At 37.1% G+C, this 27,712-nt stretch overlaps 4 protein-coding genes and 1 pseudogene across 4 annotated transcripts; 1 reads left to right on the plus strand and 4 right to left on the minus strand.

The window, feature by feature from the left end:
• Positions 1–335: 335 nt before the first annotated feature.
• Positions 336–980, minus strand: LOC137747844 (ethylene-responsive transcription factor ERF109-like). Its single transcript, XM_068487985.1, has one exon. The coding sequence runs from the start codon at positions 978–980 to the stop codon at positions 336–338; it is 645 nt and encodes a 214-aa protein (XP_068344086.1).
• A 1,416-nt stretch (positions 981–2,396) lies between these two features.
• Positions 2,397–5,357, minus strand: LOC137747846 (pentatricopeptide repeat-containing protein At5g39350-like). Its single transcript, XM_068487986.1, has one exon. The coding sequence runs from the start codon at positions 5,355–5,357 to the stop codon at positions 2,397–2,399; it is 2,961 nt and encodes a 986-aa protein (XP_068344087.1).
• A 437-nt stretch (positions 5,358–5,794) lies between these two features.
• Positions 5,795–7,977, minus strand: LOC137747555 (probable calcium-binding protein CML20). Its single transcript, XM_068487685.1, has 7 exons — positions 7,839–7,977; positions 7,491–7,611; positions 7,326–7,362; positions 7,216–7,243; positions 6,431–6,583; positions 6,210–6,312; positions 5,795–6,089 (listed from the first exon to the last, which is right to left on the minus strand). Exons 1-7 carry the CDS (start codon positions 7,839–7,841, stop codon positions 6,025–6,027), a joined length of 510 nt encoding a protein of 169 aa, XP_068343786.1. The 5' UTR covers positions 7,842–7,977; the 3' UTR covers positions 5,795–6,024.
• A 5,676-nt stretch (positions 7,978–13,653) lies between these two features.
• LOC137747608 (abscisic acid 8'-hydroxylase 4-like) lies at positions 13,654–17,927 on the minus strand (annotated as a pseudogene).
• A 5,971-nt stretch (positions 17,928–23,898) lies between these two features.
• On the plus strand, positions 23,899–25,577 carry LOC137747847 (uncharacterized). Its single transcript, XM_068487987.1, has 2 exons — positions 23,899–24,481; positions 24,685–25,577. The coding sequence occupies exons 1-2, from the start codon at positions 23,899–23,901 to the stop codon at positions 25,575–25,577; spliced, it is 1,476 nt and encodes a 491-aa protein (XP_068344088.1).
• Positions 25,578–27,712: the final 2,135 nt, after the last annotated feature.

A 27,712-nucleotide genomic window follows, 5' to 3' on the forward strand; every position in this document is an offset into this window, starting at 1 on the left:
TATAATTAGTTAGAAATTTGAAAATAAAATTTCTAACCAATTATTTTAAGACATGTGTAATAGGCTATGTTCTCAACACACTAAAAAACTTGTCCAAAACTGTCGCGCAAAGCAAAAAGGGCACAAACACTAGTTTGTGGGCAGCCAATAGGTCATCAGCTTCACCATCTTGGAGGAAGTCCTTGTCCCACAACAAGAACTGATCATCCTCTTCATGACCAACGCTGCTTTCTGCCGTCGCCCCGCTGCCGCCAATTCCATATTCTCTGGTTGAGTCGCCAGGTTGACTTTGACCTGATCAAGCCTCCTCCTCCTCCTCCATGACGTCCATTTTGTTAATGTTTTTTTGCTTTTTGCTTATTAGCGAATCCTGGATTAGTACCGGCATTAGCACCAGTTCCACTACTAGAACTGTTGTTACTCGTGACAACATTGACGTCCGGGTTCAATGGGAAATTCAGCTTTGCCCGATTCCCACGGAACTCGACGGCGGCCTTGTCGTAAGCCCTGGCCGCTTCCTCCGCCGTCTCGAACGTCCCGAGCCACACCCTCGCCGCCCGCAGTGGGTCGCGAATCTCCGCCGCCCATTTCCCCCACGGCCTCTGCCTCACGCCCCTGTACTTGTTCTTGCTCTTCCTCGTAGTCGCCCCATTCATCCCGACAAACCCGGTTCCTAAACTCAGCTGCGGCTTCTTGTTTCGGTTCGGCAACGTTGGCGGGAAGTAGTTGCACCCGAGACACCCGGGTATCCCGCACAGGCGACACGTGTCCCCGTCTAGTAAGAAGGCCAGCATGTCCTCCCGTTGTGCCCGTTGGCCGGCTGCCGATTGCGTACACGTGGCATTGTAGACGGCAGTCATTGGCTGCAGGTGCTCAGGGGTAGGCCCGCTGCTGCTTCCACCGGAGATGACGTGCTTGAGGGCGGCGACCATGATGCAGTGCTCCTGCTCCTGCTGTATCCGACTCATACGGGAGGGCATTTTGGTCCAATCAGCCTTCGCTCCAGGGATAGTTTCGGAAAAATACACGAAATTAAGAGAAGTTATCAGTTCCTTCCGAGAAAACGAGGAGGAGAAAAACCATTGAGCGAAGAACGTGGAGGACAACGGGGAGAGAGAGACCGTCTTATAGGCGGATCGAAGTGAGAAGAGAGAGAGTGTCGGGATCCACGTGTCGGTCACCCGTGCTCACGATTGGAAAAAGTTCAAGTAGTTTCGGGGAGGGTTTTCACCATTCCGATAGGGAGGTGGGTGCCCACTGGTTGTCCAGCTCGAGTTTACACTGCCACGTAAGTACGTTGGCGTGGCGCCACGAGAGGTTGACAGCGCAGCCTTTCTCCCACGAGCTTCCGCCTTGGGTTCAGTGAGAGCTTGCCACGTAGCCTGAAAGGATATAAAATTAGTTTTTGGAGTTTTCTTCTGTCCTTACCGATGATAATTCGAACTTTCGAAGATACGTTCGTCTAAAGAGAAGAGAAAAACTTCGAAGAGAAACCTTTGGCTAATATGAAATGAAGGCTGTCAGCTTGTCACCGTGGTACTCAACGACAGATTTTTCAATGTAATCGGTACGGAATGGTACATAATGTATTATTATACAAATGGTGTAATATATGTGTTAAAAAGTTAATAATTTAAAAAATAAAATTTCTCATCATTTCTATAAAAACACATAATATACCAATTGTATTTCGATAACAATGAAAAATTTGTCATACTCAACGTTCCGTTATTGCATGAATACGTAAATGCATTAGCCAAAGACCGTGCCAACGTCTGATGATCTTAATTTATTGAAAATGAAGCACTATTAGATCTCGAGTTTCTTTTTCATAGTTCGTTGACAAACTATAAATAACACAAAAATTATCGCCTCAACTTTGAATAATAGCTGCTTCTCAAACCCGAGAGCTAAATTACGAGGCCGCATTATGTTGTAATTAGGCTGCATGGGGAAGGAGATTATTCTGTCATTAATGAATGGTGGGAAAACTCACGTATTTAAAATTTAAAAAAAAAAAAATTGCCTCTCAAAGATGGGTTTTGAGCCATAGGCCATATAGTTTACAAAGAATCTCCTCAATGTGAGAGAACGACAATAATTATGTAGACTTATCTCGTTAAAGGGAAAGAGTGACCACAACTGGAGGGTGAGGTAGACAAAAGTAATGTTTTCTAACAATTGGAATTGTAAAGTAGACAGGAGTTCAATCTTTATGTTATACAAACGCAAGACACTCTAAACACTTGTTTGGTACGTAACGTTTAGATTGAAATGGAAAACTCTTGAATTTTAAGGTATATTGAGAGTGAAAGCAGATAATTTTTCGTTTGGGTACACTAAAGAGAGATGCTTTCTTTTTGCATTCCTTGTTTTAGTACTACTAAGCGAACACATCAATACACTTCCTTATCATTGAATCCATTTCCCATGACAAGACTAAATCCAGGTACTTTTCTCAGTTGTCTTTCTTCCATCTCAGACCTCACTCTCTCAGCATCTCCCCACCTCCCAGCTGCTGCATACACATTGTAAAGCATCACATGTGACCTCGAGTTTTCCGGGTCCGATTCCGAAAGCATCCTACCAATTCTTTCGCCAAGTTCAACATCCTCATGGATTCTACAGGCCCCCAACAAAGATTCAAGCATACTTGTTGAAGGTTTAAAGGGCAGTGCCCTAACAATGCCATAAGCCTCAGTCAGGTTACCTGTTCTTCCGAGAAGATCCACCATGCAGGCATAATGCTCGATTTCGGGTGATATCCCATGTTCCGCCATAGAGTTGAATACCAACCGGCCTTGCTCGACCAAGCCGCAATGGCTGCAGGCTGATAGAATACTTGAATATGTAATCCCATTGGGTTTTACTCCTGAAAGCTTCATCTGCAAGAAAAGATCTAGGGCACCTTCACCGTCCCCGTGCAGACCGTATCCATTAATCATCACATTCCAAGACACGGAATCCTTTTCAACCAGCCCTTCAAACAGCTTCCTTGCACTCAATATGTTTCCGCATGTTGCAAGCATATTGATTAGGGCATTGCTGATAACCAGATCTTTGTCAAAGCCTTTTCGTATTATGTACGCCGTTACACAATCTGCAAGATTGAGGCTATTGAGTTGAACACAAGCAGAAACTAAACTCAGAACTGTCACATTGTCGGGTTCCAATCCCATCCGAAGCAATCCGTGGAAAAATGAAACTGCAATTTCGCTATTTTTAGTTTGTATCTGCACAGACAAAAACGCATTCCACAACGAAATATCCTTCATGTTTCCCGTTTGGAACTGTAACAGGCAAGAGTTAATGTTCTCAAATCTAGCATACATGAACATAAGTGATGTAAGGAGAGGGGTTTCTTGTACAATTCCGGTTCTGAAGGCGACAGCATGGATAGACTTACCCTGTGATTGTGTGCGGCATGCTGGCAATAAATTTAGCAAAGTTACATAATTTGGTCTCTCATCATCCTTTATCATTTCACCAAACAAGACCCAAACCTCATTCTGTAAATTGTGGTTTCGGAAGCCAGTCATCAGAGCATTCCAAGACACCACACTCCTCGTTGGCATGACTTTGAAAAGTAACCTCCCGGCATCAAGGTTTCCACAGTTGCAGTACATGCTAATAAGTGAATTTGCCAGAGAAATGTCGGAAGAGAACCCGTATTTTATAGTGTAACAATGAATAGCCATTCCTTGCCCTAAGCTTTTCTTCTCACTGAGACTAGGGAGTATGCTTATCAGGGTGACTAAGTCCAACTGGAAGCCCTCTTTCTGCATCTGGTAGTAAAAGGCAACCGCCTTTTCCATCTCGCAGTGGTGCACACAACAGGATATTAACGTGTTCCATGTTATGGAATTTTTTGTAGGCATTTCACGCAACAAAGTAATTGAATCGGAGAGGCGATGACAATCAGAGTAAAATGCCAACAGGGCATTTGACAGATTGAGATTTGAGAGGAAACCCTTCCTAATACTAAATGCATGCACAGACTTCCCCACTAAATCCGCCTCAAGTTTGGAGCACGCAGAAAGAACACTAACGATGGAGACTGCATCTGGAACAGACCCTGAAAATTGCATTTCACGAAATACACCGAGACTTAAATTCCATAGCCCGTTGTACACGTACCCAGAAATCATTGAGTTCCACAAAAGAAGGTTTTTACTGGGCATTGGCTCGAAAAGATACCGGGATGAATCAGTGTCTCCAAGCTTGGCATACATTGATACAAGGGCTGTTAGGACTGGCAGTTGATTTTCTGATCCATGTTTAATAACACAAGCATGAAGGGACTCGCCGAAAGAAAGGCTACTGGAATTCTCACATGAGGGAATAACGGACACGAAAGTGACGAAATTAGGCTGCAAGTCAACCCGAAGCATACAACGGAACATCTTAAAAGCTGAGATGGCCCTCTGCATTTGTGTGTATGCAGAAATCATAGCATTCCAAACAACAACATTCTTTTCCGGTACAGAATCAAACAAGTTTCTAGCACCGCACAAATCCTCATCCCCGGCATACATTGAAATCAAAGCAGGAACCAAAAAATTATTCGACAAGTAACCAGGTTTGATAGCAAAGCAATGTAGGGACTTACCGGTATGCATACACCCCAAGCGAGTGCAAACAGGAATAACAGTGGCCAGAGTGCTCAAATTCGGCTTCAAATCCATAACGAGAATCTCCTCAAAAACATCAAACGCTTCCCAATTCAATCCGTTCGACGAATAACCAGCAATGAGTGCATTCCAAGCAACCAAGTCTGGTTGAGGAATTCTATCAATCAGTTGACGTGCCATCCCCATACAACCGGTTTTCGCATAGAAATCAACCAATGCAGTCTGTATAACAAGGTTTTGCTCAAACCCAGTTCTTATCACGACTCCATGAACCTCTTTCCCAGTCCTAATCGCAGCCAGCGCCGCGCACGCCTTGATGACGAATGGAAACGTAAAGTCATCAGAAGGGCAACCGGAAGCCCCGGAATGGAGGTAGACATGCAAGAGCTCATGGTATAAGCCGTGATTGCTAAGGTACCGGATTACGAGGTTCTGCAGGCCAAGACTTGGCCTTTGGATTTGTTGGAATAGAGAGAGAGCTAAATGTGAAGAACCCAGATGAAAACAGGACCTGACGAATTCCTCCACCAGAAAAACATCCTTAACAAGTCCTTGTACGATGAGAAGGGAGGTGAGAGGCCTCGAGTCCTCGCAGGTTTTGCAGAGGTTTAGCAGACGGAGGAAGCGGGGTGTTCTCGAATTGATTGAAGAATGTTTGTGTCTGACAAGAGAGAGAATCAACGGGGAAGAAGACAGAGTATTGGAGTGTCGGAGGAAGAAACTCATTACTCCATTAAAGTTCTGAGATTCGAGCCAAAGCTAGCCGTTGGGGTTTATATTTGATCATCTGGGTTACCCTACTTTAATATATTGAGAAAAGTGTTCGAACTCGAATGCAAGAAGACATGTACATGAGATGCCTTCTCTCGCTCAATTGGCTCAACCCACATATGCAAGGCATGTCTTTGCTTGAACCGACTAAAGTTTTTGTTCTGATCACAGAAACGAGATATAACACGAGCCCCAGAACAATTCGACAATTTTCAAATGGAATGTAAAGGTTAGAAACTGTTATTTACGCTCCAAAAATGTCATGCAACACTGTTCTCTTCCTTGTTAAATTTGAGACTCGAGGTTAGCGCAAGTGGCGAGTAAGAAAGGGGAAATGAGTTACGATTACGGTGAGGTCAAATCTTCGATCCCTTCCATCGTAACCAAAATAATAGTAGTAATACCATCAATCATCATTGCATTTTTCGTGAGCAAATATTCAACATTTTACAGACGTACCACCACCACACCACAATACTAGGCATAGTTATGTCCAAGATTTCTACAAAACAATGTCAAAGCGAAACGAAGGCTTTTGTTTAAAGTTATAAATACATCACAAAATAATTCTGCACGGGATCAGGACCTCGATATCACGCAGAAGGCTAAAACCTTTCAAGTTCTAATAACCGTATGCTGTTCTCTTCATCATCTTGATAAACTCATCAGCGTTAACTTCTCCATCACCTGTATATTTCAAGTCATAACTTCTGCTATTAGAGAAATTATGCTCAATGATTTCAAAGCACGTAGAAGAAAAAGTTGAGGGCATCAAAATAAGGACGGATTATATATTTAAGCACGTACGATCTCGGTCTGCTTCCTCAATCATCTCCTGGATCTCTCTGTCAGTGAAGTTCTCACCCAGATCCTTTGCAATGTTCTTAATGTCTGCTGCAGATATCTTGCCCTGAATTCAAATGCCGAAAGAATGGAATTAGGTATTGATAGATTGAAACAAAACAAGTATTTGAAGTTGAACCACTCCAAACTGAAACAAATTTAACGTTTAATAAGCAAAACAATACATTGCGATCTAGGTCGATGAGCTGGAATGCTTTCATGAGTTCCTCCTTTGTGTCTCGTTCTCCAATTTTGGCTGTCATCATGTGAGCAAACTCATCAAAGTCGATAGCACCACTGCCATCCTTGTCAACATCTGCAATCATTTGATTAATTTGCTGCAGAGAAACAACATGTTCATTCACCGCACCAAACATAGAATACCAAGTAGAAAGAGAACTACTATGATTCTCAAGAAATCTAAATAATGAGTTTGTTCACTAGTGAGGTTCCAGAGAACACAAGAAACATGAAAAAGAAAACAAGTACGGCGTAGAAATCAACAAAGAATAGAAGAACAGTAACTAGAGAATCTCCCCCCCACCTCTCCCAAGGATTTTAGAGTAAGGAAACCAACGGCTCATCTAATTTTCCTCTCGGAAAATGTTACTCAGCCTCACTACCAGGTTTTATGTGGACCCAAGAAGAGCGAATTTAGAGATAAAGCATATACAATATAGTTTTTGGAAATGGGGTGTGATATCCACACACCTTATTTTACTTCTCACACACCTTTTTAATTTTCGGACGTTGGATCGGATGAATTGAAGAAGATCAACGGACAGAAATTACCAAGGGGCGTGTGAGAAGTAAAATAGGGTGTGTAGATAGCACATCCCTTTGGAAAACTGTACTCATATGCATTACAGTATCATAGGTAAGGCTCTCTCACTCTTCATCACACTCAAAAAGGGACCCTAAAAACACGAGGTTAACAAGTGAATGTACACAGGCGGATAAGTTACGTTACCTCTTCGGTCATCTCAAAACCGAGAGCCCTGTCACCGAAAAAAAACACATTTTCAGCTGTAGGCATTTACATGACAGGCTAATCACAAAGCATAAGTTAAGAACTCATACCTCATGGCAACATTCAGCTCCTTGGCATCAATAGTGCCTAAACAATACAACATGGTCAAAATAAAAGAACCACGAATTTAATCAGACATTCTTATACAGACAATATAAGCCAACAACATCAAACCCTTCAAAAAAATCTTAATCAAAACACTAAATTTGCAGTACCCGAGCCATCGGTGTCGAATAACTCGAATGCCTCCTTAATCTCTTGCCTCTTTTGTTGAGGTAACCCATGATGTCGCCCTCTGGGTTTCTCCTTCCTAGATGCCCCTCTGTAAAGGCTTGCCTATCAACCCATTACCAAATTCAAACAAACCAAGTCAATCAAAACCCTACCCACCATCCAAAATTCATCAAATTCAAAAACCCAGATACATATTTTTCAAACTCCATCAATCGATCAAATTAAATCGTTAAAAGTATGCAGTTTTCCCAAATAAGATTAACCAAACAATGAGCTAAAGATGTTGAAAGATTGAAAATTTGAGCTGGAAATTGCATTGAGAAGCATACCATTGAGCGACGCGTGAAGTATGAAGGTTGAAGAAAGTGTCTTTCTCTGGAGGAATTTGATCTTTCTTCGCCCAGAAGCTCTGAGAAGGCCTTGGTTTGCAATGCAAATCAAATTTGGAAGGAATTTGATGGTCTTTTGTGGGTTTTGATACTCTTGACTAATTGGGCCAGAAATTTTATTTTTTACGCGCCTAATTGTAGCTGGGCCAGGTTTCAGTAGTCCAGTTCTAATCGGCTTAATATCATTCTTTTTTTACGTTTATTTATGTCGAAGTTCGAATTTTCATCTTGTAATATAAATTAAATTAATAAAAATATCATGGTTATAGAAAATTTTAAAATTCTTTATCTCAAAATAAACAAAAGTAATCTCAACATTGATGCACATTTTTTTTTTTAAATAACAAAAAGCAATACTAAATACCTCTTAATATAAGTAAAGAATCAAAATCCAAATATATAAAAACCTCTTAAGAGAAACTACAAGTAATTTGTTTGACAGAGATCAATGAATTTTGTCTAAAATGCTTTAAAAACTACTTTTAATTTGTGCTTCTTGCGAAAAGATTGTCACATAAATTACAAGATTAAAACTTCTCCTCGTCTTCTCTGTATAGTATGTGTCCAAAGGGACCTAAACTTTACCTTAATGAAACTTTTCTATTTGTTTATAACAGGTTAAAAAACGCTTCATATATAATACAAAAGCATTGCAACCCCAAACAAACTATAGATGCTAACAAATTTAATTTTCAAAAGAATTACTAGTCCATCATGCATGAATTCAGGATTTGAAAAAAGATGACCACATTTGCCAAATTGTTCAAATTCATAGCCCCTAAAATGGAAGAAGACATTAGTATCTATGTAAGATCTCATGTATTGGGCTTTTCCTCGCAGTCAAAATGATTAGGAATATATGTAAATCCGTAAATATTTGAAATTCCTAGATTAGACATCATATTTAAACACAACCTCTAATTCCTATATTCCTAAATCAAAATTTAGGAACAAGAAAAATAAGAGTACAAAATAATAAGGAAGAGACAAAAACAAACAGAAAGAAGAAGAGGAAGAGGAAAAGCTTCAGGAAAGAAGAAAGAAGAAAGAAATATGAGAGAAGAAGAAACAAGAGTGCAGAAACATTAAGAGCAGAAAAGAAGATCTGCACCCCGACACAAAATGTGGTCTTTGTTGACAATATCCAAAGGTTGTTAGAGTTGTTACCAAAATTAGTTAGTTAAATAGCTTAGCTTGCAAGTTATTCATGATGGCTATATAAACTATATTCTCATAGTTGTAAAGATCAATTCAATATCAATGTAATCAATTACTTTCTCTCTTTCTCTCTCTCTCTCTCTCTCTCTCTCTCTCTTATTCCCTTCTCTTTTTTCTTCTTCGATACATGCTCTTTCTGCATCTCTGTGTTTTCTGCATTTCTGTTAACATGGTATCGAGTCAGTGTTTCTACTGTGAGAGTTGAATGTCTGCTATGTTTCCAGTTCTGCTGCTGCGTCGTTTTGCTGCTTCGTTAATGATGATTTCAGGTATGGCAAGTCTGCTTGTCTCGTTTTTCTGGTGCTGACTCAGGTGAAAGTTTCCAAGTTCTTCTTGATCTCTGTGTTTTGTAAAGATTTTTCGAAGTTAAAAGATGTATGTTCTTATACGATTTGGGTAGATTTCTTATTTTTATGATCAGTAGAAGAATAGTCAAAGATTGTTGGGGGCACGAAGCCATTTCTAATTGAGTAGTTAAAGATTGTTATGGGCACGAAGCCATTCTTGGTTGTTCAATATTTGATCAGCACCATGGATTGTGAATTGGGTTTAATTCCTTAGTTGGTAATTTTGATTCTTGAAAATGGTCTTGGGGATTCAATTTGTTCATTTTGGATTGTTGCTCAAAGGACGTACTGCAGTTTTAGGTTTCGTCTTTCTTTATGCACTTCATCTGTTTGTTTAATTGTCTTAATGAAGAAGGCATGAAATATTCTCACTTTTGATAATCTTTTCTGGGTTTGAATAATTGTTTCGATCTTCGGGCTGTTCTTTTGCTGTGATCGTTGAGGGTTTCTTTCTATTCGTCGAGGTTTTTTTGGTAGCTGATTTGTTAAAGCTTCTGTGATGAGGTTTTCTGATCATCCACTCAAGTCTCAGGTTTTGTTACTCAATTCTGCACTCCATCTATTTACTTAAATGCCGCACTGAAAATTTTCTTCTTCGATGGCGTTTCTTGTATGCCAGTTTGTTTGATAAGGCCGATAGCCATTTTTTGTGAGATTGTTGAAGGAATACAATGGCCGATAGCCATTCCTTTCTACTGTTTGACTAGTTCTTGTTTGAGATTTGTGCACTCCATAAGGCCGATTGCCAAGAGTATGTTGAATGCAATTTGTTTCCTCCATAAGGCCGATAGCCAGAGTGAAAAATTTTGTCTCAGATATTGGATGTTATTCCTTAAAGGCCGATAGCAGGAGTAACGTTCTTGACAAGTTTTGTTTGTTGTTATTGTGTGCAACTCCATTAAGGCCGATTGTCGGAGTGCAGTTCTTGTTCCCTTTCTTCATTAAAGGCCGATTGCCGAAGAAGGTTATGTTTCTTGATTTCTGTGATTGTAAGAAGTTGATCGATGGATGGTCTCCTTCAATCTCAAACTGGGCAATCCCAGTTGAGATTGAGGGGGATGTTGACAATATCCAAAGGTTGTTAGAGTTGTTACCAAAATTAGTTAGTTAAATAGCTTAGGCTGCAAGTTAGTCATGATGGCTATATAAACTGTATTCTCATAGTTGTAAAGATCAATTCAGAATCAATGTAATCAATTACTTTCTCTCTCTCTCTCTCTCTCTTTCTCTCTCTCTCATTCCCTTCTCTCTTTTCTTCTTCGATACATGCTCTTTCTGCATCTATGTGTTTTCTGCATTTCTGTTAACATATTAAGGGTACAAGTGTAATACAGTTAGAAATATAGTTAGTAAGGTTGTTAGTATTTGGTTAAAAGTAGTTAGGATTTCTCATATAAAAACAGTATGTGTAATATTCATTTACTTAGTTAATACAAATCTTATTTCTCTCTTTAAACTCTCTCTCTAGAATTTTTTTTGTTTCTCTCTATCATCTTCTTCTTCCTCTGTACCAATTCTTCATACTTTACAATGTAGTTAACATGGTATTAGAGCCAGGTTCATGCCATGGATTCTGATGGTTCCACTTCTTAGTAGTTTGCATTTTTTTTATTTTCCTTCTCTAGTTTAGTTTCCCCTCAAATTTTCATTAGATTTTAGATGCTTCTGCGATTGTTTTTGGGTTGATTTTTATGCGACATGAATTGAGATTTCACCACTGATCTTGATGAGTTGACATATGCGTTGGCTTCAAGCGAACAATCAAAGGTTCTGAAGAAACCCAAACTCTCCTGCAACACTCTAATTTTTCGTTTGCAATTCCAGAACAAGATAGCCACTCGTTTGAAACAAGATGTAGACTTTATCGACAAGAGCTCTCCTTATTTGGTCTCAGAGTCCTCTAAAAAGGTGAAGAGTTCACCTCACAGCCAAGTCTCTAAGACCAATCTTGAAAAACTACAAAGACTCTGGATAATGAGAAGAAAGGTGAAGGTGAAGTGGGTCTCTTTGGGTAGTCAAGTACATTGGCTGCGTTGCCTCTGCCATTTGTAGAAAAAGCCTAGATTGTTCTTTCTCTGTTTCTTGTTTCGAATGCCAGAAATATCCATGTTATTTCCTTCCGGGTTTTCTTGAATCTGATTCTTAGCGTGGGCTGAATCCTCAGAGAACAAATGTTGAGGAATGGCCTTGGCATCAATGCTTAATGCAGTCCAGGTGTTTAAAGAAAGTTCTAGCTTAATTGTTTCATTTGAAGGCTATGTTTTCAGTCCATTTTCTCTAAATTCTTGAACAATTAGAATGGATCTTTTCTGGGTTCAAGTCTTTAGTTGCTGGTTAAGAATTACGGTTCTACTCCTTGGTTGTGGCAAGTGTTGTCTGTTGGAAGTATATTTGTTCAAGATTGTTGCTTTAGATTGTTGCTGAAATTCTGCTTAGTCTCTTTATTGGGTTTGAATTTTCTGCAAATCTTGATATGTTTGGTGAAATGGGCATGGATTCTTGGATTCTTGTGTTCATTGTCGAATTACTCAGGAAGTTTTGCAGTATCCAATTCTTGTCTCTCTGCTTCACTGAGTTTTTGCAATTCTGTTAAGGAGTTTGTGTAGTAATTTTCCCTTATATTAGCCTATAATGTTGAGTCTAACCAACTGAGTTGTTAGCATGAATCTACAGTAAATCCGGTTATACGATGACTTTTGAAGAAGTTGTAAACGGTAAATCCCACGAAGGGTAATCCTACATAGATGTTGATTTTCTGTTGTTGAAATTGTGAAGGCCGATGCCACTGTTAAGAGTAGTTGTGTTTTGGTAAAATTCACAAAGGGTGATCCTGTGGTACCATAGTTAAGGCAGATGCCGCACTATAGTTTGTTAATTTTTTGTTTTAAAGGCCGATGCCAATGTTAAATGAAATTGTTGACGGTAAATCCCACGAAGGGTAATCCCGTGAGGAGTTGTTATACCGGCATGAGGATGTGCTACAGCTACTTTAAGAAGGTTGTTCTTATGTAAAACTCCTGATAGAGGTAGAGCAATACATGATGTCTTTATTTGTAAGGCAGTGGAAGAAATATGGACTAACAGACAAAAGTTTTTTGGTTAACAGCTACAAAGAGGTCATGGGGTACACTTGTTTGATTCAAGGCTTTGGTGATATGGTTTGACTATATGCGCTTACTCTCTGGTGTATGGTTGTGTGAAGAAACTAAGGATGAGAATGAGGAACAGCTTGTAGAAATATGCCAGGAGGTTGGTCCTGTTGTATCTTTCAGACTCGTTATTGATAGAGAGACTACTCTAAGTGCTTGTCATAATTCTTTAGGGTTATGAGATCAATGGCCGACAATTACAAGTGGATTTTGCTGAAAATGACAAAGGCACTGATAGAAGTCGAGATCAGGGTGGTGGACCAGGACTGACTGCTAATGTTGACCTTCAAAAGCAAGGGAGGGCCATCTGTTTATGCAGAATCTCTTCAACATCAGCCAATTGGTCTCCATATAACTATTACTGCAGCTATTGCCATGGTAGGAGCTCTAGGTGGTGCTCAGTCAAAGTGCTACAGAGATGCCCAAATCCTTTAAGGGTTCCATTATTGCAGCTATGAAGATCAAGCAGATGTCTCAAATTGGATGAAGTGGGATTGCAAGATTACAGATGGTTCAAATCTGTGTTCTGTTTTATGGTTTAATAGCAATGATTGCAAATGTTCTTCCAATCTCAAACTGGGTTTCCCCAGTTGAGATTGAGGGGAAGTATTAAGGGTACAAGTCGAATACAGTTAGTAAGATTGTTAGTATTTGGTTAAAAGTAGTTAGAATTTCTCTTATAAAAACAGTGTGTGTAATATTCATTTACTTAGTTAATACAAATCCTATTTCTCTCTTTAAACACTCTCTCTAGAATTTCTTTTGTTTCTCTCTATCATCTTCCTCCTCCTCTGTACCAATTCTTCATATTTTACAATGTAGTTAATAGTCTTCTGTTTTTCTTTTCGTTTGGTTTAGGCTTAAGCCTATATATGAGTGGTTATATTTCTCCCTTATTTTTGGTTAGTTTATAGCTTACCCGAGCCAGACATAGATTAATTCGTGCCCACCATCATTTATTAAGAAGAAATTAAAGCTTCTTTAGAGAGAGAGAGAGAGAGAGAGAGAGAGATATATATATATATATATATATATATTTTTTTAACTCTATATTTTGTTTACAATAAAAGGGAAATGAATGAGAATGATTCGTTTCCCCACACATTATCACCACTTGAGTAATCGTAAGAGCTTACATTTATGTATTTTTGTTGGACTCTCTCTGTGAAGTGGTAGACACTACAGAGAACAGAAAAGAAAAATCAATGGCTATATATATATATATATATATATATTCACTGAGGTAACAAGATGATCAGTTATCACTACTACATGCATGTATACATATACTCCATCAGTTTTTCATTCCTCCCTGCTAGCCTGGCCTTGTGGTCCTTAACTGGCTTGAATCTTTCCAAAACTTGGCTGGAAGTCCTTGCTGAGGTATTGGAAATGGGTCGTAATGAACCCCACCACTCGACCTCACCACTTCCCATCTGCAGCAGATTAAACACTACCAATATCAAAATTTGAGTTTTTGACCTCTCTGATTTATAATATATATATATATATATCTCGATACATTCTTACCTAAATTTGTTAACAAGATGGTGGATGAAAATAAGCATCTCCAGCTTGGCAACTTCATTTCCTGGACATATATGAAGTCCATTTCCAAATGGCATGAATGTGTTGGGTTTTACTCCGAGCTTTGATGCAACAAATTAAACAGAACTAATTAGTTAGAATCTCATTAGATTTTCTTTAATTTACGTTCAAACAATGTCCACATATACCTCAAATCTTGATGGATTGAATTTATGCGGATCAACAAAAAATTCAGGATTATGATGGATGTTCCGGAACAAAGGCAGTACCTTCCATCCCTTTGGGATCAAGTATCCTGTTGGACATGACAAAAAGCAGGCAACTAATTAAGTTAACTTCACATTTTCATAACTAGGGTTTCTTTCTTAATTTTCATTCTTTTCCTGTAAGTGAACTTGTTGATTTAACTTTCTCTTCGGAATTACAGCAGGGGAATTGACAATTAATAATGTGCCTGCTAGGGTTTGACAGGGACTGAGTTTTTGCCTTTTGTTAGAGTGGGGTTCTTGTAAATATAGGTCACTAGAAAATGTACTACTATACAAAGGGAAAGCCTTGTTATATACTTTTCCTCAATAATTGAGTTGGATCTTTCTCTTTCCAGGCGATGTCATTTGTGTTTGTGCTATCAATCTCCAACAGTAAAGTTAGCTAGCTACTACTTTTTTCCTTGTCATGGCTCCGAGAAGAACTTACCTGTAATGAGGATACCACTCCTCTATCTCTACACCTCTGAGTTGACGAGAGATGTAAATACAAATTAAGGGCGTACGTGTTGCTTTTAAGTTTCGTTAGGAAAGTAATGACATCATTAAGCCTACCTTTGTATTCAACATCTTCGACAGCTTCCCTAAAGGTGAAGGAGACGATGCTTGCCATCCTCAAGCTCTCCTTTATAGCCTACGAAACAAATCCCAGTTTAGTGTCTCGTTCACTTTGATGCATTTTAGAAGAAGAATTTATTTGAGAAAGTAGGAACTAAGGTTGTATTTAATGTTTTATGTTCAATAATGTGAAATGTATAATTAAGTGAAAATCAGTGATAGACATCTCCCACAAACCACGACGCGCGACATGTGATCAATTTATTATTGGTTTCTGGTATTCATCAGCTAGCATTAATGACATATCTTTTGATGTGATCGTAATATCAGTATGTGATGTTATTAATTTTCTTATGTTCTACGCAATTTTATTTTGTAAATATTATAACCTAAAGTAAAAGTATTAAAATATATGTAACACGTAGATCCAAGGGCAGAGTCAATATTTTCTTTGGTGGACTAGATAAAATAATTACCATAAAGTAATGTAATTAGGTGGGCTATACATAAGTATAATACATATACTATTAGCAAAACTTCAAACTAAATCTCCCTAAGTTACAGCCCACCTTAATCGTGGGTGTAGCTCCGCCAGTGCATAGATCACAACCACTATGTAGCGTTGTTGTGATAACACCCAAAAAATTCCGGTAAAAATGCTATATATACCTAAGATTTTCTGGAAAAGTATATATGAGCTTGTCAAATTGTACTTACCCTGCTGGTAAGGGGCATATTTCTAGTCTGTGACCAACTCAGCGAATGACTTCCTCCTTCATTTGATTAAAAAATTGTCTTCTGTTCTATCTGTATATGATAACTTCTCATTAACGTACCGTAACATTTGGTTCTAATTAATATTGATGCAAAATGAGGCCTGTTAACAAGAGTACGTAATACTTTTTAAATAGACAAAAATGACGCACTTGCTGACACTCTATAATATAAGTGTGTGTTAAGTATAATGATCGAATCCACCTTCACTAGAGACAATATTAGCAAATGCGATAGTTTTGTATGTCTAAACAACATTATTAAAGTTATAAATTCTGACCTGGATAGCTTCTCGAAGCTTTGAGTCATCGTGAATGTATTTGATCATCCAAGTTAAGAGACTGGCTGTGGTGTCCTGAGCAGCAAACGTTACTCCAATGATGTTGTCAACGATTTGATCGTGTGTTAGTGTTTCTCCCTTCTGATCTTTGAAGTCCAATAGTCTGCCCAATAGATCTTTATGCACCAAACTCTTTTCTTTTCTCTCTTTTATTATCTCACCGAGAATTAAGCTCAGTCTCCTCCTTGCCTTTACAAATGAATTTAGATTCCCATGCAGTCGCACAAAGATATTGTACAAGAATTGAACATTAAAAAAACGAGAGTTACTTAGTTTGATAAGTACCTTCTGATCGAACTGATCACGGTAAGTAAATTGGTAATTATTGGCACATTATTATGCTTACCAAAACCGATTTATTGTACAAGGTGCCTGGGAGTTTTGTAGGGAAAGAATTGTAGCCTTTGTCTAGAGTGTAGTAGTTTTTCTTGAGCATCTCTTTGTAGTGATTGTTCAAGTGACCAAAGATAAACAAGACAGCAACATCGAAGGTGAACTGCATGCCATGATTATGAAGATGATCAGTAACTAAATACCTAGAGATATTGAAGAGTCCAATTAGTTCAAGCATCATCGAGTAATACTTATAACACAGTAATTAAAAAAGTTTAAAAACTCATAGTCAGAATAAGTTTATAACTACACATTAAAAAAAAAAAGATCAGTTACATAGCATGATTGAATTAGTAATAGGCCCGGTACTGTTCACTTTTAATGAAAAACCATATTTATACATTTTTCTGGTACTATTCATTATACCTTTAAAATGGGCTTTTCATTAAAAAGGAAGTTTTTTTTTTTTATTTTTCGTTAGTTTTCCTTTAGTAATACCACATGCCACTACCCTAAAAAATCTCTAGTAGTAAACAAAAGCTTGTTGGTTTGGAGGTTCTAAAATTAGTTTAAAAGAACCGAAAAGAGAATTGTTTATAAACTTTTGCAGTAAAAAAAAAAATCGACTGTTTTATATGTGAACTAAAACTTTCACTGTACGAGGGGATAGTTTATCGTTGCACATGCATAAATGTAACTTATGCATGCATATTAAATTTCATGTAAAATTATGCCATTTTCAAGTTGATGTTACAGACACAAACTATACGTATGCATCAACACAAAAGTACACACACACACACACACACATACACACACACACACACGCACACGACACAAAAGTACACACACACACACACACACACACACAGATATATATATTCAAACAATGAAGTAAATTACTAAAAAAATTAAAATATACATACATATTTATAAATAAAATGATAAACCTTGACCAACCTTCTTTAACTCATAAAAGGTGTTAACAACTTTTCCAGACCACGAGTCTAAGGTAGAAATGGCAATGACTTCAATATTTGGCACCGAGCTTCTGATAACATCCAAGGACAAAGATCCTTGGACTAATCTTCTAATCTGTGCATGGTAGTCATCTTGGTGGAAGAAAAGTGCTGAGGGACCAATTAATCTTTCTTTACTTTGAGGGTATGTGGGTTTAAACAAGTGTGCCTGAGTCACCAGCACAAACCGCACAGCCTCTGGGCTAGACAGCATCACACAAGGACTGCCAAGTATGTGAGTCTTGAAAACTTCTCCGTACCTAACATTAATTAAAATAAATTTAATTAAAAAAAATTAAGTTCATCCCGTCTTGATAAGCGTATGCAGTGGATTTAATTACTTACGTGTTGTGCCTAGAGGAAAAAAAGACATTAGGGTTTTGAGAGTATAGTTGCATGGTTTCACCTACATAGGGCCAACCCATTGAACCTGGAGGTAGATTGGCTCTAGGTTTCCGTGATCTCACTTGTTTTGCAAGTAATAAGATGAATGGAAAAAGAGCAATAAGAAGAAAATTGTAAAGAGGAAAAACAATATACATGTTGCTCTCTTTGATCGATATAGCTAAAGGCAGTAAATGATTAAGGACATTGTGTCCAATGAATATGGCTATGCTTATTTATATTGGAGTTGTAGGCAGGTAGTGACAATTTGTGAGTTATTCGACTATTCTTTGCCACCCGATTTCAGTGGACAGTGGCTAGCCTGCCAGGGCCAATGTCTGATTGCCCGACCTGGTTGCACAACTTTCCAGTGTCCAAACCAACCCACAATTTTACCTCTCAAAACGGTTGCCAATTGCTTATTTAGCCAAAAAAAAAAAAAAAAAAAAAAAAAAAACAAAAACCTTTAGAGTTGTTAATTACTATTTTTTTTTATTAAAGGTAATAAGTATTTCATTAATCGAATAAATGAGTAACATATTTAACCAAGCAAAAGATAACAATCACGAGGACAAAACTTTGCATCACTTTCTAATGAACTTACAAAAGAAGACGCTCATTCAGCAAAGAAGCCCTGCTATGAGTCATTACGAAGATGTTCTTATAGTCTTTTGTTAGGCAAACAAACAATGAAACCACAAACCAATTAAAAAAAAAAAAAAATATATATATATATATATATATATATATGACACAAGACAAAATAAACTCTTCATAGGTACGATTCCTATTTCACTGATAAGAGACCCGCACCTAACCAATAGGAAAGATAAGCTCACAAAGCCTAAACCCTACGATTCAGACGTAATACCGCCAAGAAACACAAGATAAACATTGTACCATCACCTGAAGACTTTGCAACAAGAAGAAAACATGATTTTGAATCTCTCGGACCACTACAACGACCTAAAGAGCGCACCGCCCTTTGATGATCTTGCAATTGTCGGCAAATCTCTACTATGAGTCACCTCTAACAAACATTGAGTTTCATCCGCATAATCCTTGCCAAGCGCACAAATCATAAAACCACCACCTCAGACTTGAACAACAATTGTCACTTAAGATCTAGTTGAGCAGTAGGTAGTGTTTAAAATATCGATTGGAAATGTCAATATGCAAATTTATGGAAATATTGATGCATATACCGATATCCATATTGGTTGCCTTCGACGAAAATTTACAATGGTTGGGTATATCAACTCATTCAAATTTAGTCGAAATTAGAGGGGGGGAAAAAAAAAAAAGGAATCTAAAGTTCAAAATCTACAATAGGTTTCGGCAAAATTTACGTAGTGAATTGGTAAATATCGTCAATATAGGGTGAAGTTTGCATTTCACCCATTTTTCCATATCAATCCCTAGTTTGGAATTGGGGGCGGTAGATGTTTCTTTAATATATTTTTTTTCAATATGTACTTTATCTCAAGTCACAGCCGATGATACTCTTTTTCCCACTCATATTTTTGGTCCAACGATATTAGATTTTGAATCCGGCAGAGACCCAGCCAAAAAAATTCTGGTGAGATGAGGCTAATGAGCCGAAAAAAGTAGAAATAGTTAAATGAAGAAGCCACAGTATATTGAAGAGAACAACGTAGATTCTTGAAACTTTGAGCAACAAAATACTTTCTTCCTTATAACAAAATATTAAATATTGAGGGTAGTTAATTTTTATTTCTCTTTTGATACATTTATGTCCATGTTAGTACTTATCTTGTTAAATCAAGAATCTTGGTTACATTATGTATACCACGCATGAAAATTTTAATGTCCGAATTACGCATCAGTTGTCTTTTTTACATAAATTTCAATGAGTTAGATTGTGAATCTGACTAACATGATGACACATGGTAACCTTAGTTGTCTTATTCACACCAAGTGTTCACTCATTGTTAACCAGTTAAAATGAGTCGTATTTTAATTAACTTGATTCTAATCACATACTTATCTTGTCATATTACAAATCTGGATGAGATGCCACGACATGCATAAAATTTTTAATATCTGGATCGTTTAAGTCTTGGTTATCTCGTTCACATTATGAATTTACTATTGACCAGTTAAAACACAGGTTGAAATTTTGTTAACCCACAAAATTTGATAGTGACCCAGTAAAGAATACAAATTAGTTTTCTTTCCTCATTTCTTAGGCTCTTAATTATCTATACTTTGGACATTTCTCAACACACTATATTCTAGACTTAAGGAAAGGGGAATAGATCATAATACATAACCTCTTCCTCCGCTAAATGATATAAAGCTACTTGTAAAAAAATTTGGAAATTGATAACCCTAGACCACAAAAATAACAGCAAATTTTTAGTCACAAAGTGAACAAGAAAACGATATTCATTTTTACACACACGCGCGCGCGCACACACACATCAATTAGCGAGCACTTAAAAAAGGTCTGGTCAACATTAGATCAATCGAGCCAAAGCACTGAAACTCTTTGTTCCACCCAAAATTATCTGCGGTTTCGTATATGTTGTTATCCAACTTGTTTAAGAATCATTACTACACTAGCTATATCAACAAAAGCGTCCGTACAGTTCCATGAAAACAACAGAAATCGAAGAAATATATACGCAACAAAACTCATTTCCATCCGCAACAAGTGGACGTTCGTAAAATATCAATTCAGAGAAAAGAGTTTGGCAAAACGTGATGAAATACCTATACATAACATTATTTTTTTTTCCTTTTTTTTTTTTTTGGCCAATCAGATGTAATGAGTGTCTTTTTAATTTGCTTAAAATATCGATGTTTATTAATCATGAAAAAAAATAGCACTATAATTATCGATTTCGTTTGTCTAAGGGCAGTTCCATGCAGAATACGTTGGCCGCCCGTAGCAGATTGGACAGTCTAGCGGTCTTCGACAAGTCTCATCGGACGGTGACCATGGCCTCTACCAAACCCCACATGGGGCCTTAAGTCGGTGATGCGGATGTGGAAAGTAGTAGAATATGGGGGCTACTCGAGCTGGACAGTCCCTAATAAACTCGAGATGTCAATCTCTACGGTTTATGGTAGTGCTAGAAAACTCGAAGGTGTTCTAGCAAGGAGGGTTGGGACCGCAGTGAATTTACCACCTCACATGTATAAGGTTTTACAGTAGGTCAAAGTATGAACAAAAGAAATACTTCCATAAAAGTTGAGATGAGAAACTTTGGTTCATGTCGTGCGAAATATAAAACATCGTGTTCATGCAACATTCATTACATAATCTGTTTGATATTAAAAAGATCATTCACGCACGGAGGTCTTGCACAAGATAAACCATGTCTCTCACCTCATCATTGTTATCAAAGCTTGAAGGAATCCAAAAAATTTATGAGATTTTTGTCTTGTTTGCTACATAACAAGTTTTACGAGTTATGAACTACTTATACTTTGCTACGTAACAAATTTGAAACTTCATGATAATAAAGTGTCAATGTTTAATGGACTTTTGATAAAGTGAAAAAAAATTAAATTTTGATTACTAAACTAATTAAGAGTAATTATCGATAACATATAAATCATATATTAAGATATCGACCAAATATCAACGATACAGAGTAATGAGAAATAGATGTCATACTACAAACTTCAGCAGTCCTGGGCTGAAATTAGGTCATTTTAGCCAAAAAAAAAAAAAAAATCAAAAGGCTTCAACCAAACTATATGCAAAATATAATTTACCCGAGATTTTATTTTTATTTATTAAATCATATCAAAACATAAAATAAGTTTGTCTTTTTTTCCTCCAAAAGTGATACTCTATATAATGTTTCTCCACACAATATTCGTTTTAATTTTTTTTTTTTTTTTAACAAACAATATATAGTGTGGCAATATTCGTTTTGAATTGGATAAGTTTATTCTATCAACATTACTAGAACTCATAATTGACGTGCCTTATCCATAAAGTTGATTTGAAATTGACTTTCCTTACTTATCCTCAACTTTTGTACAATTATTTATCATCTGTTACAGTGGTCAGATTAGCACACATTCCAGCAATAATCATACCCTATAAACTTATCTAATGGCACTTAATACTCTATCTGCAGCATCAGCCCCAAATAGTCTTGGAAAATTGGTCTGTTGGAACACAGTCCAAATGTGTAGCTAAGATGTAATCTTAGAGTTAGTGATTTGTGTTGACACTTGTAACTATCTTATAGGGTAGATTACATGAATGGTTGGATTTGATTGTAATGGAATTATCTCTCTCTCTCTCTCTCTCTAACGGTAATATACCCTCTCACACATGTTTGGTGTGAGGTATGAATGAATACAAGCAATTCTGTGAGGAACATTCTCTCTCTACAATCTCTGTGAAAATCCAAAAAACCTATCATCATCATTTTCGTTACATCTTTCCAAAATTGAGATCATAGTCTCTAAGATTCTAACATGGCCTTAGAGCCATGTTCGATCGCTTGATACTAGGCGTTTGAATCTGTGAAGAAAATGGTCTGAAACTCGAAGAAATTGCTTGCGTTATCTGTGTCTAACATAGTAGGATTTGGAGGTGGTAAGCTGAGAGTGCTGATTTTCAATGGTGAGAACTATGAGGAGTATAAGGATGAATATACCGAAATGAGAGATGATGAGTCCTTGTCTGTTTATCTTACCAGTGGCGGAGCCAATGCGGGGGCATTGGGCTTCCTTGACCCTAATAGATTTATAAGTTATCCCTTTAAAAAAATATTTGACCCCTTTAATAAACTTTCAATTTTCCAGTCCCGCCCTTTTCTATCAGAAAAGTGACTTTTCCCATAACCTAGTCCACACCAGAACCCAGCGATCTCTCTTGCTCTCCAGGTGCTTTCTTCCGGCCTAACGATCTCTCTTGTTCTCCAGGTTGCATTCTTTCGGCTCTACGTCCTTCCTCTAGTAAGTTTCTCTAATCTAAAATTTCATTATTTATTTGTTTGAGTTTTTAAATTTGGGGAGGGGAGAATCTGAGTGAAAGAAGGGTGGGAAATTTGAAACCAACATAAGAAAAATTGAATCAATTCACTCATGTTAATTCCTGTATTGTAATTCTAAACCAAAATGAATGATAACAATATAAGATTTTAACATACGATGATTAAGTTGCAGCAGGAAAAAGATAAGGCAATCAAATGGAAAATAAAGGAATAAAAAAAATTCAATCACATGTAAAATGAAATCTGAATTGCATAATAGAATGGATTAAGGAAGGAGGAGGTCTGGGTATCAGACTTAATATATTTCATAAACAACTAAAAACACTAACTTGAAAGAATCCATAAATTATGCTCAATTGATATGGTACTTGAAGTCAACATGGCATGTAGGAAACTGATTATGCAGAGTGATGCTGCAGATGATGCTGCAGATTGATACTGCAAACTGATTATGCAGATTAATTGTGGGGTTTATCTTAAGGTTTGTGGGGGTTGTCTTGGTCTGTGATTATGTGAACTCTACTTCTGTTAATTTGATCAAATTTATATTATGTTGTTAACTCTTTTTGGTATTATTTAAAATAGTTATGGAGAGGTATTTTAAGAGAAAATCAACCGAAGATAACCTCTCACCCTCTACAACGGATATTTCTGAAAGTTCAAATGAAAATAACATAGAAAGTATAATGGCAAATCTTCCAGGAGATCCTAGGCTTTGACTCCAGATATTAGAATATGATCCAAATATTAGAGATCAAGTCTGAAGAGCTTATTTACAAAGGGAATTGGTTCAACCTCGAACCCATCAATTTCCATATACGTCATTTGCAAGAGTACAACGCCGTTTCAATCCGAAATGGTTCGATAACTTTTCTACTTGGTTGGAGTATAGCATATAAAAAAATGTTGTTTTTTGTCGAAGCTGTTATCTCTTCAAGCTAGACATTCTACAGCAAGCGGGTAATGACAATTTTACTAGCAAAGGGTTTCATAATTGGAAGAAAAAATGTTGATTTCGAGTTCATGTTGGAGCTCCTAATAGTGCTCACAACCAAGCTTTACTTCATTGTGAAGCTTTAATGAATCAGAATCAACATATTAAAACAATTGTCCACAAGCAGTCAAATCAAACATGTATTGATTATCGCACTCGTTTGAATGCATCACTTGATTGCATTTGCTTTTTATTGCGACAAGGTTTTGCTTTTCATAGTCATGATGAAAGTGAAGATTCAAGCAATAAGGGTAATTTTCTTGAGCTTTTGAAGTTTCTTGCAAATCATAATGAGGGTATTAAAGATGTGGTGTTTAAAAATGCTCCTGAAAATCTCAAGTTAACATCACCTGAAATTCAAAAAGATCTTGTGTATGCAGCAACATATGAAACCACCAATGGTATCATGTTTGATATTGGTGATGATGCTTTCTTTTCTGTTTTGGTTGATGAATCGCGTGATATATCAGTCAATGGGCAAATGGCAGTTGTACTTCACTATGTGAATACCAACGGACAAGTAGTTAAAAGATTTGTGGGCATAAAGCATGTTCCTAATACCACTGCTTTTTCACTTAAAGAGGCAATTGATCAGTTATTCTCTATAAATGGATTAAGCATATCTAGATTGCATGGACAAGGTTATGATGGGGCTAGCAATATGCAAGGTGAGTTTAATGGCCTTTAAGACATTTATTTTGAAAGAAAATGAAAGTGCATTTTATCTTCATTGTTTTGCACATCAACTTCAACTTGCTCTTGTAGCCGTGGCAAAAAATCATATTCAAATTGGCTCTTTTTCTGCTTGGTTAATAATGTTGTTACTATTGTCAGAGTATCATGTAAGTCAGAGTATCATGTAAACGTCAAGACATGGTTAGAGAAAGGCAACAAGCCAAAGTTATGGAAGCTATTCAAAATTATAAGCTTCCAAGTGGGCAAGGCTTGAACCAAGAAACTAGTCTTAAACGTGCAAGTGATACACGTTGGGGCTCACACTATGGTACCTTGGTAAGCTTGATTAATATGTTCTCCTCTGTAATTGAGGTGCTTGAGATGATTGTAGATGATGGTGTAAGTCTTGATCAAAGAGGTGAAGTGGATATTTTGTTAAATCTTTTGCAATCTTTTGATTTTGTCTCTAGTCTTTTTCTGATGAAAGAAATATTGGGAATCGCAAATTTGTTGTCACATGCATTGCAAAAGAAAGATCTCAATATAGTGAGCGTTATGGCTTTAGTCAAAGCATGTAAGCAACAACTACAAGCAATGAGGGATAATGGATGGGATGATTGGCTTGATAAAGTTTCTTCTTTTTGTAGCAAGCATGATATTGATATTCCTGATATGAATGATATCTTTGTAGCTCGAGGGAGGTCACGGCATAGAGTTGAAAAATTGACAAACCTTTATCACTACCATTTTGATCTCTTTATTGATGTTATTGATAAGCAACTTCAAGAGTTGAACAGTCATTTTAATGAGACAAGTATAGAGTTGCTTTTTTGTGTAGCATGCTTAAGCCCAGATGACTCATTCTCATCTTTTGACATTGAAAAGTTAGTTCGACTTGCTCAATTTTATCCAAAAGATTTTTCTAATATGGAGCTCACGCTTCTTGAAGATGAGCTGAAGAATTATATTTTTGATATGCGTTTGCATAATGAATTTTTTACATTGAAAGGAATTAATAGCCTTGCACAAAAGTTGGTGGAGACAAAAAAGGATAGACAGTATCCCTTGGTGTACTTGCTAGTGAAATGAGCATTGATTTTACCTGTTGCAACTGCTTTAGTTGAAAGAGCTTTTTCGGTGATGAAAATTGTGAAGAATCCACATCGTAATAGGATGAGTGATCAATAGTTGAATGATAGTTTGGTTGTGTACATTGAGAAAGAGGTATATGATTCTATTAATAATGATGTTGTAATATAACATTTCCAAAATATGAGAACACGTCGTGGACAATTATAAATGAAAGTATATCGATTTTTGAAAGCTATTTTTTGACCCCATTGTCTTAAATTCCTGGCTCCGCCACTGTATCTTACAAAACTGTTTGATCTGGTTAATCAAATGAGAAGCTATAGAGGAATTGGCTAGAAAGAATTGTGCAGAAAATGTTAATTAGCTTGCCTTCTGCATATGATCCTATATGTTCTGTGATTGGGCATTCAAAGGATATAGATGTGATTGAGGTTCAAGAAGTTGTTGCCTTATTAAAGAGCTTTGCCCAAAGGCTGGAGAGGCATAGTGAGAACAAAACTGAAAGAGCTTTTGCTAGTCTCAGTGTGAACCCCAACCATACCAATTATTTTGGAAATCAAAACAATCGATACCATAAAATTGGAAACCAAAATTCAAAAAGTGGGCTCAAAAGCTTACTTATCAATCTGGGAAGCAAATTACAACTACTAATGGTGGTAGAAATCCTTGTAGGTATTGTGATAAGTATCATTATGGTGAATGTTTTCTTAAAGGCAAACCTAAATGTCACAGTTGTGGGAAAATTGGTCATATTGCAAAGGACTACAACAACAAGAAAAATGTTTAGCGGCTGAATTATGCAACTCAGGTCTCCTCTACTATAGCTATGTTTTATGCCAGTAATGCAGTTAATATGAATTCCATTGAAGGTATGTGGTATGTGGATAATGGTTGTAATAACCACATGACTGGCAGAGAAGGTGTACTAGTTGATATTGATAGAAGCATAACTGCAAAGGTAGAAATGGGCACAGGATAAATAGTTGATGTTATTGGAAAAGGAAGCATAATGGTTGACACTAAAATAGCAAGAAGATAGATCAGGGAAATTATGCTAGTTTCTAGAGAATCTACTCAGTGTAAGGCAGATGATGGAGCATGGATATTTTTTTATTTGTGGTGACAACAAGGTTAAGATTTATGATGACCTCACTCTTTCCAATTTGGTTGCTAAAGTACCAATGAAAAGAAACAGAAGTTTTCCTTTGAAGCTTCAGACTGACGTACACTTTGCTTTGAGGGAACATCTGAGTAAGTCAACATTGATCTGGCATAAAAGAATGGGACACTTAAATGTGAATAGTTTGAAGTTACTTCAGGAGCAAGAAATGGTGCTTAGCTTACCAAAGATCAAGAACACCAAGGAAGTGTGTGAGGGCTGCATTCTTGGGAAACATTGCAGAGATACTTTTCCAAGAGAGCTAATAAGTAGAGTTACTATCCTACTGGAATTAGTACACAATAATGTTTGTGGACCAATGCAAACTGTTACAAAAGCTGAAAATAGGTACTTTCTTACCTTTATTGATTATTGTACTTGGATGTGTTGGGTTTACTTCTTGAGACACAAATATGAAGTGTTCAATGTATTTAAGAAGTTTAAAGCTACTGTTAAATTGCAAAGTGGTTATAAGTTGAAGAAATTGAGAAGTGACAGAGGGGAAGAGTATACATCCATGGAGTTCAACAGGTTTTGTGAAGAAATAGGAATGGAGAGACAACTCACAGTAGCTTATTCACCACAACAGAATGGGGTAGCTGAAGAAAGAACAGGACCATTGTGGAAATGGCCAAGTGTATGATGTTTGAAAAGAAATACCACTTGAGTTTTGGGCTGAAGTAGCTAACACTGCTGTGAATGTTTTAAACATAAGTCCAACTAAAGCTTTGGATAAGAAAAACCTTTTTGAAGCCTACAGTGGAAAAAAAGCCAAAGATTAAGCACTTAAGCATGTTTGGTTGATTTTGCTATGCACATGTTCCAGAACAATAGAGGCAGAAACTTGATTTATATAACACAAGATGTGTATTACTAGGATATGGAAGTTGTGAAAAAGGCTATAAGTTGTACAATATTGAATCTGGAAAAGTTATTATCTCCATGGATGTATTGTTTAATGAAAAAGCATGCT

This window comes from Pyrus communis, chromosome 10 (genome assembly GCF_963583255.1).
Source record: "Pyrus communis chromosome 10, drPyrComm1.1, whole genome shotgun sequence".
NCBI classification, from domain to species: Eukaryota; Viridiplantae; Streptophyta; class Magnoliopsida; order Rosales; family Rosaceae; genus Pyrus; species Pyrus communis.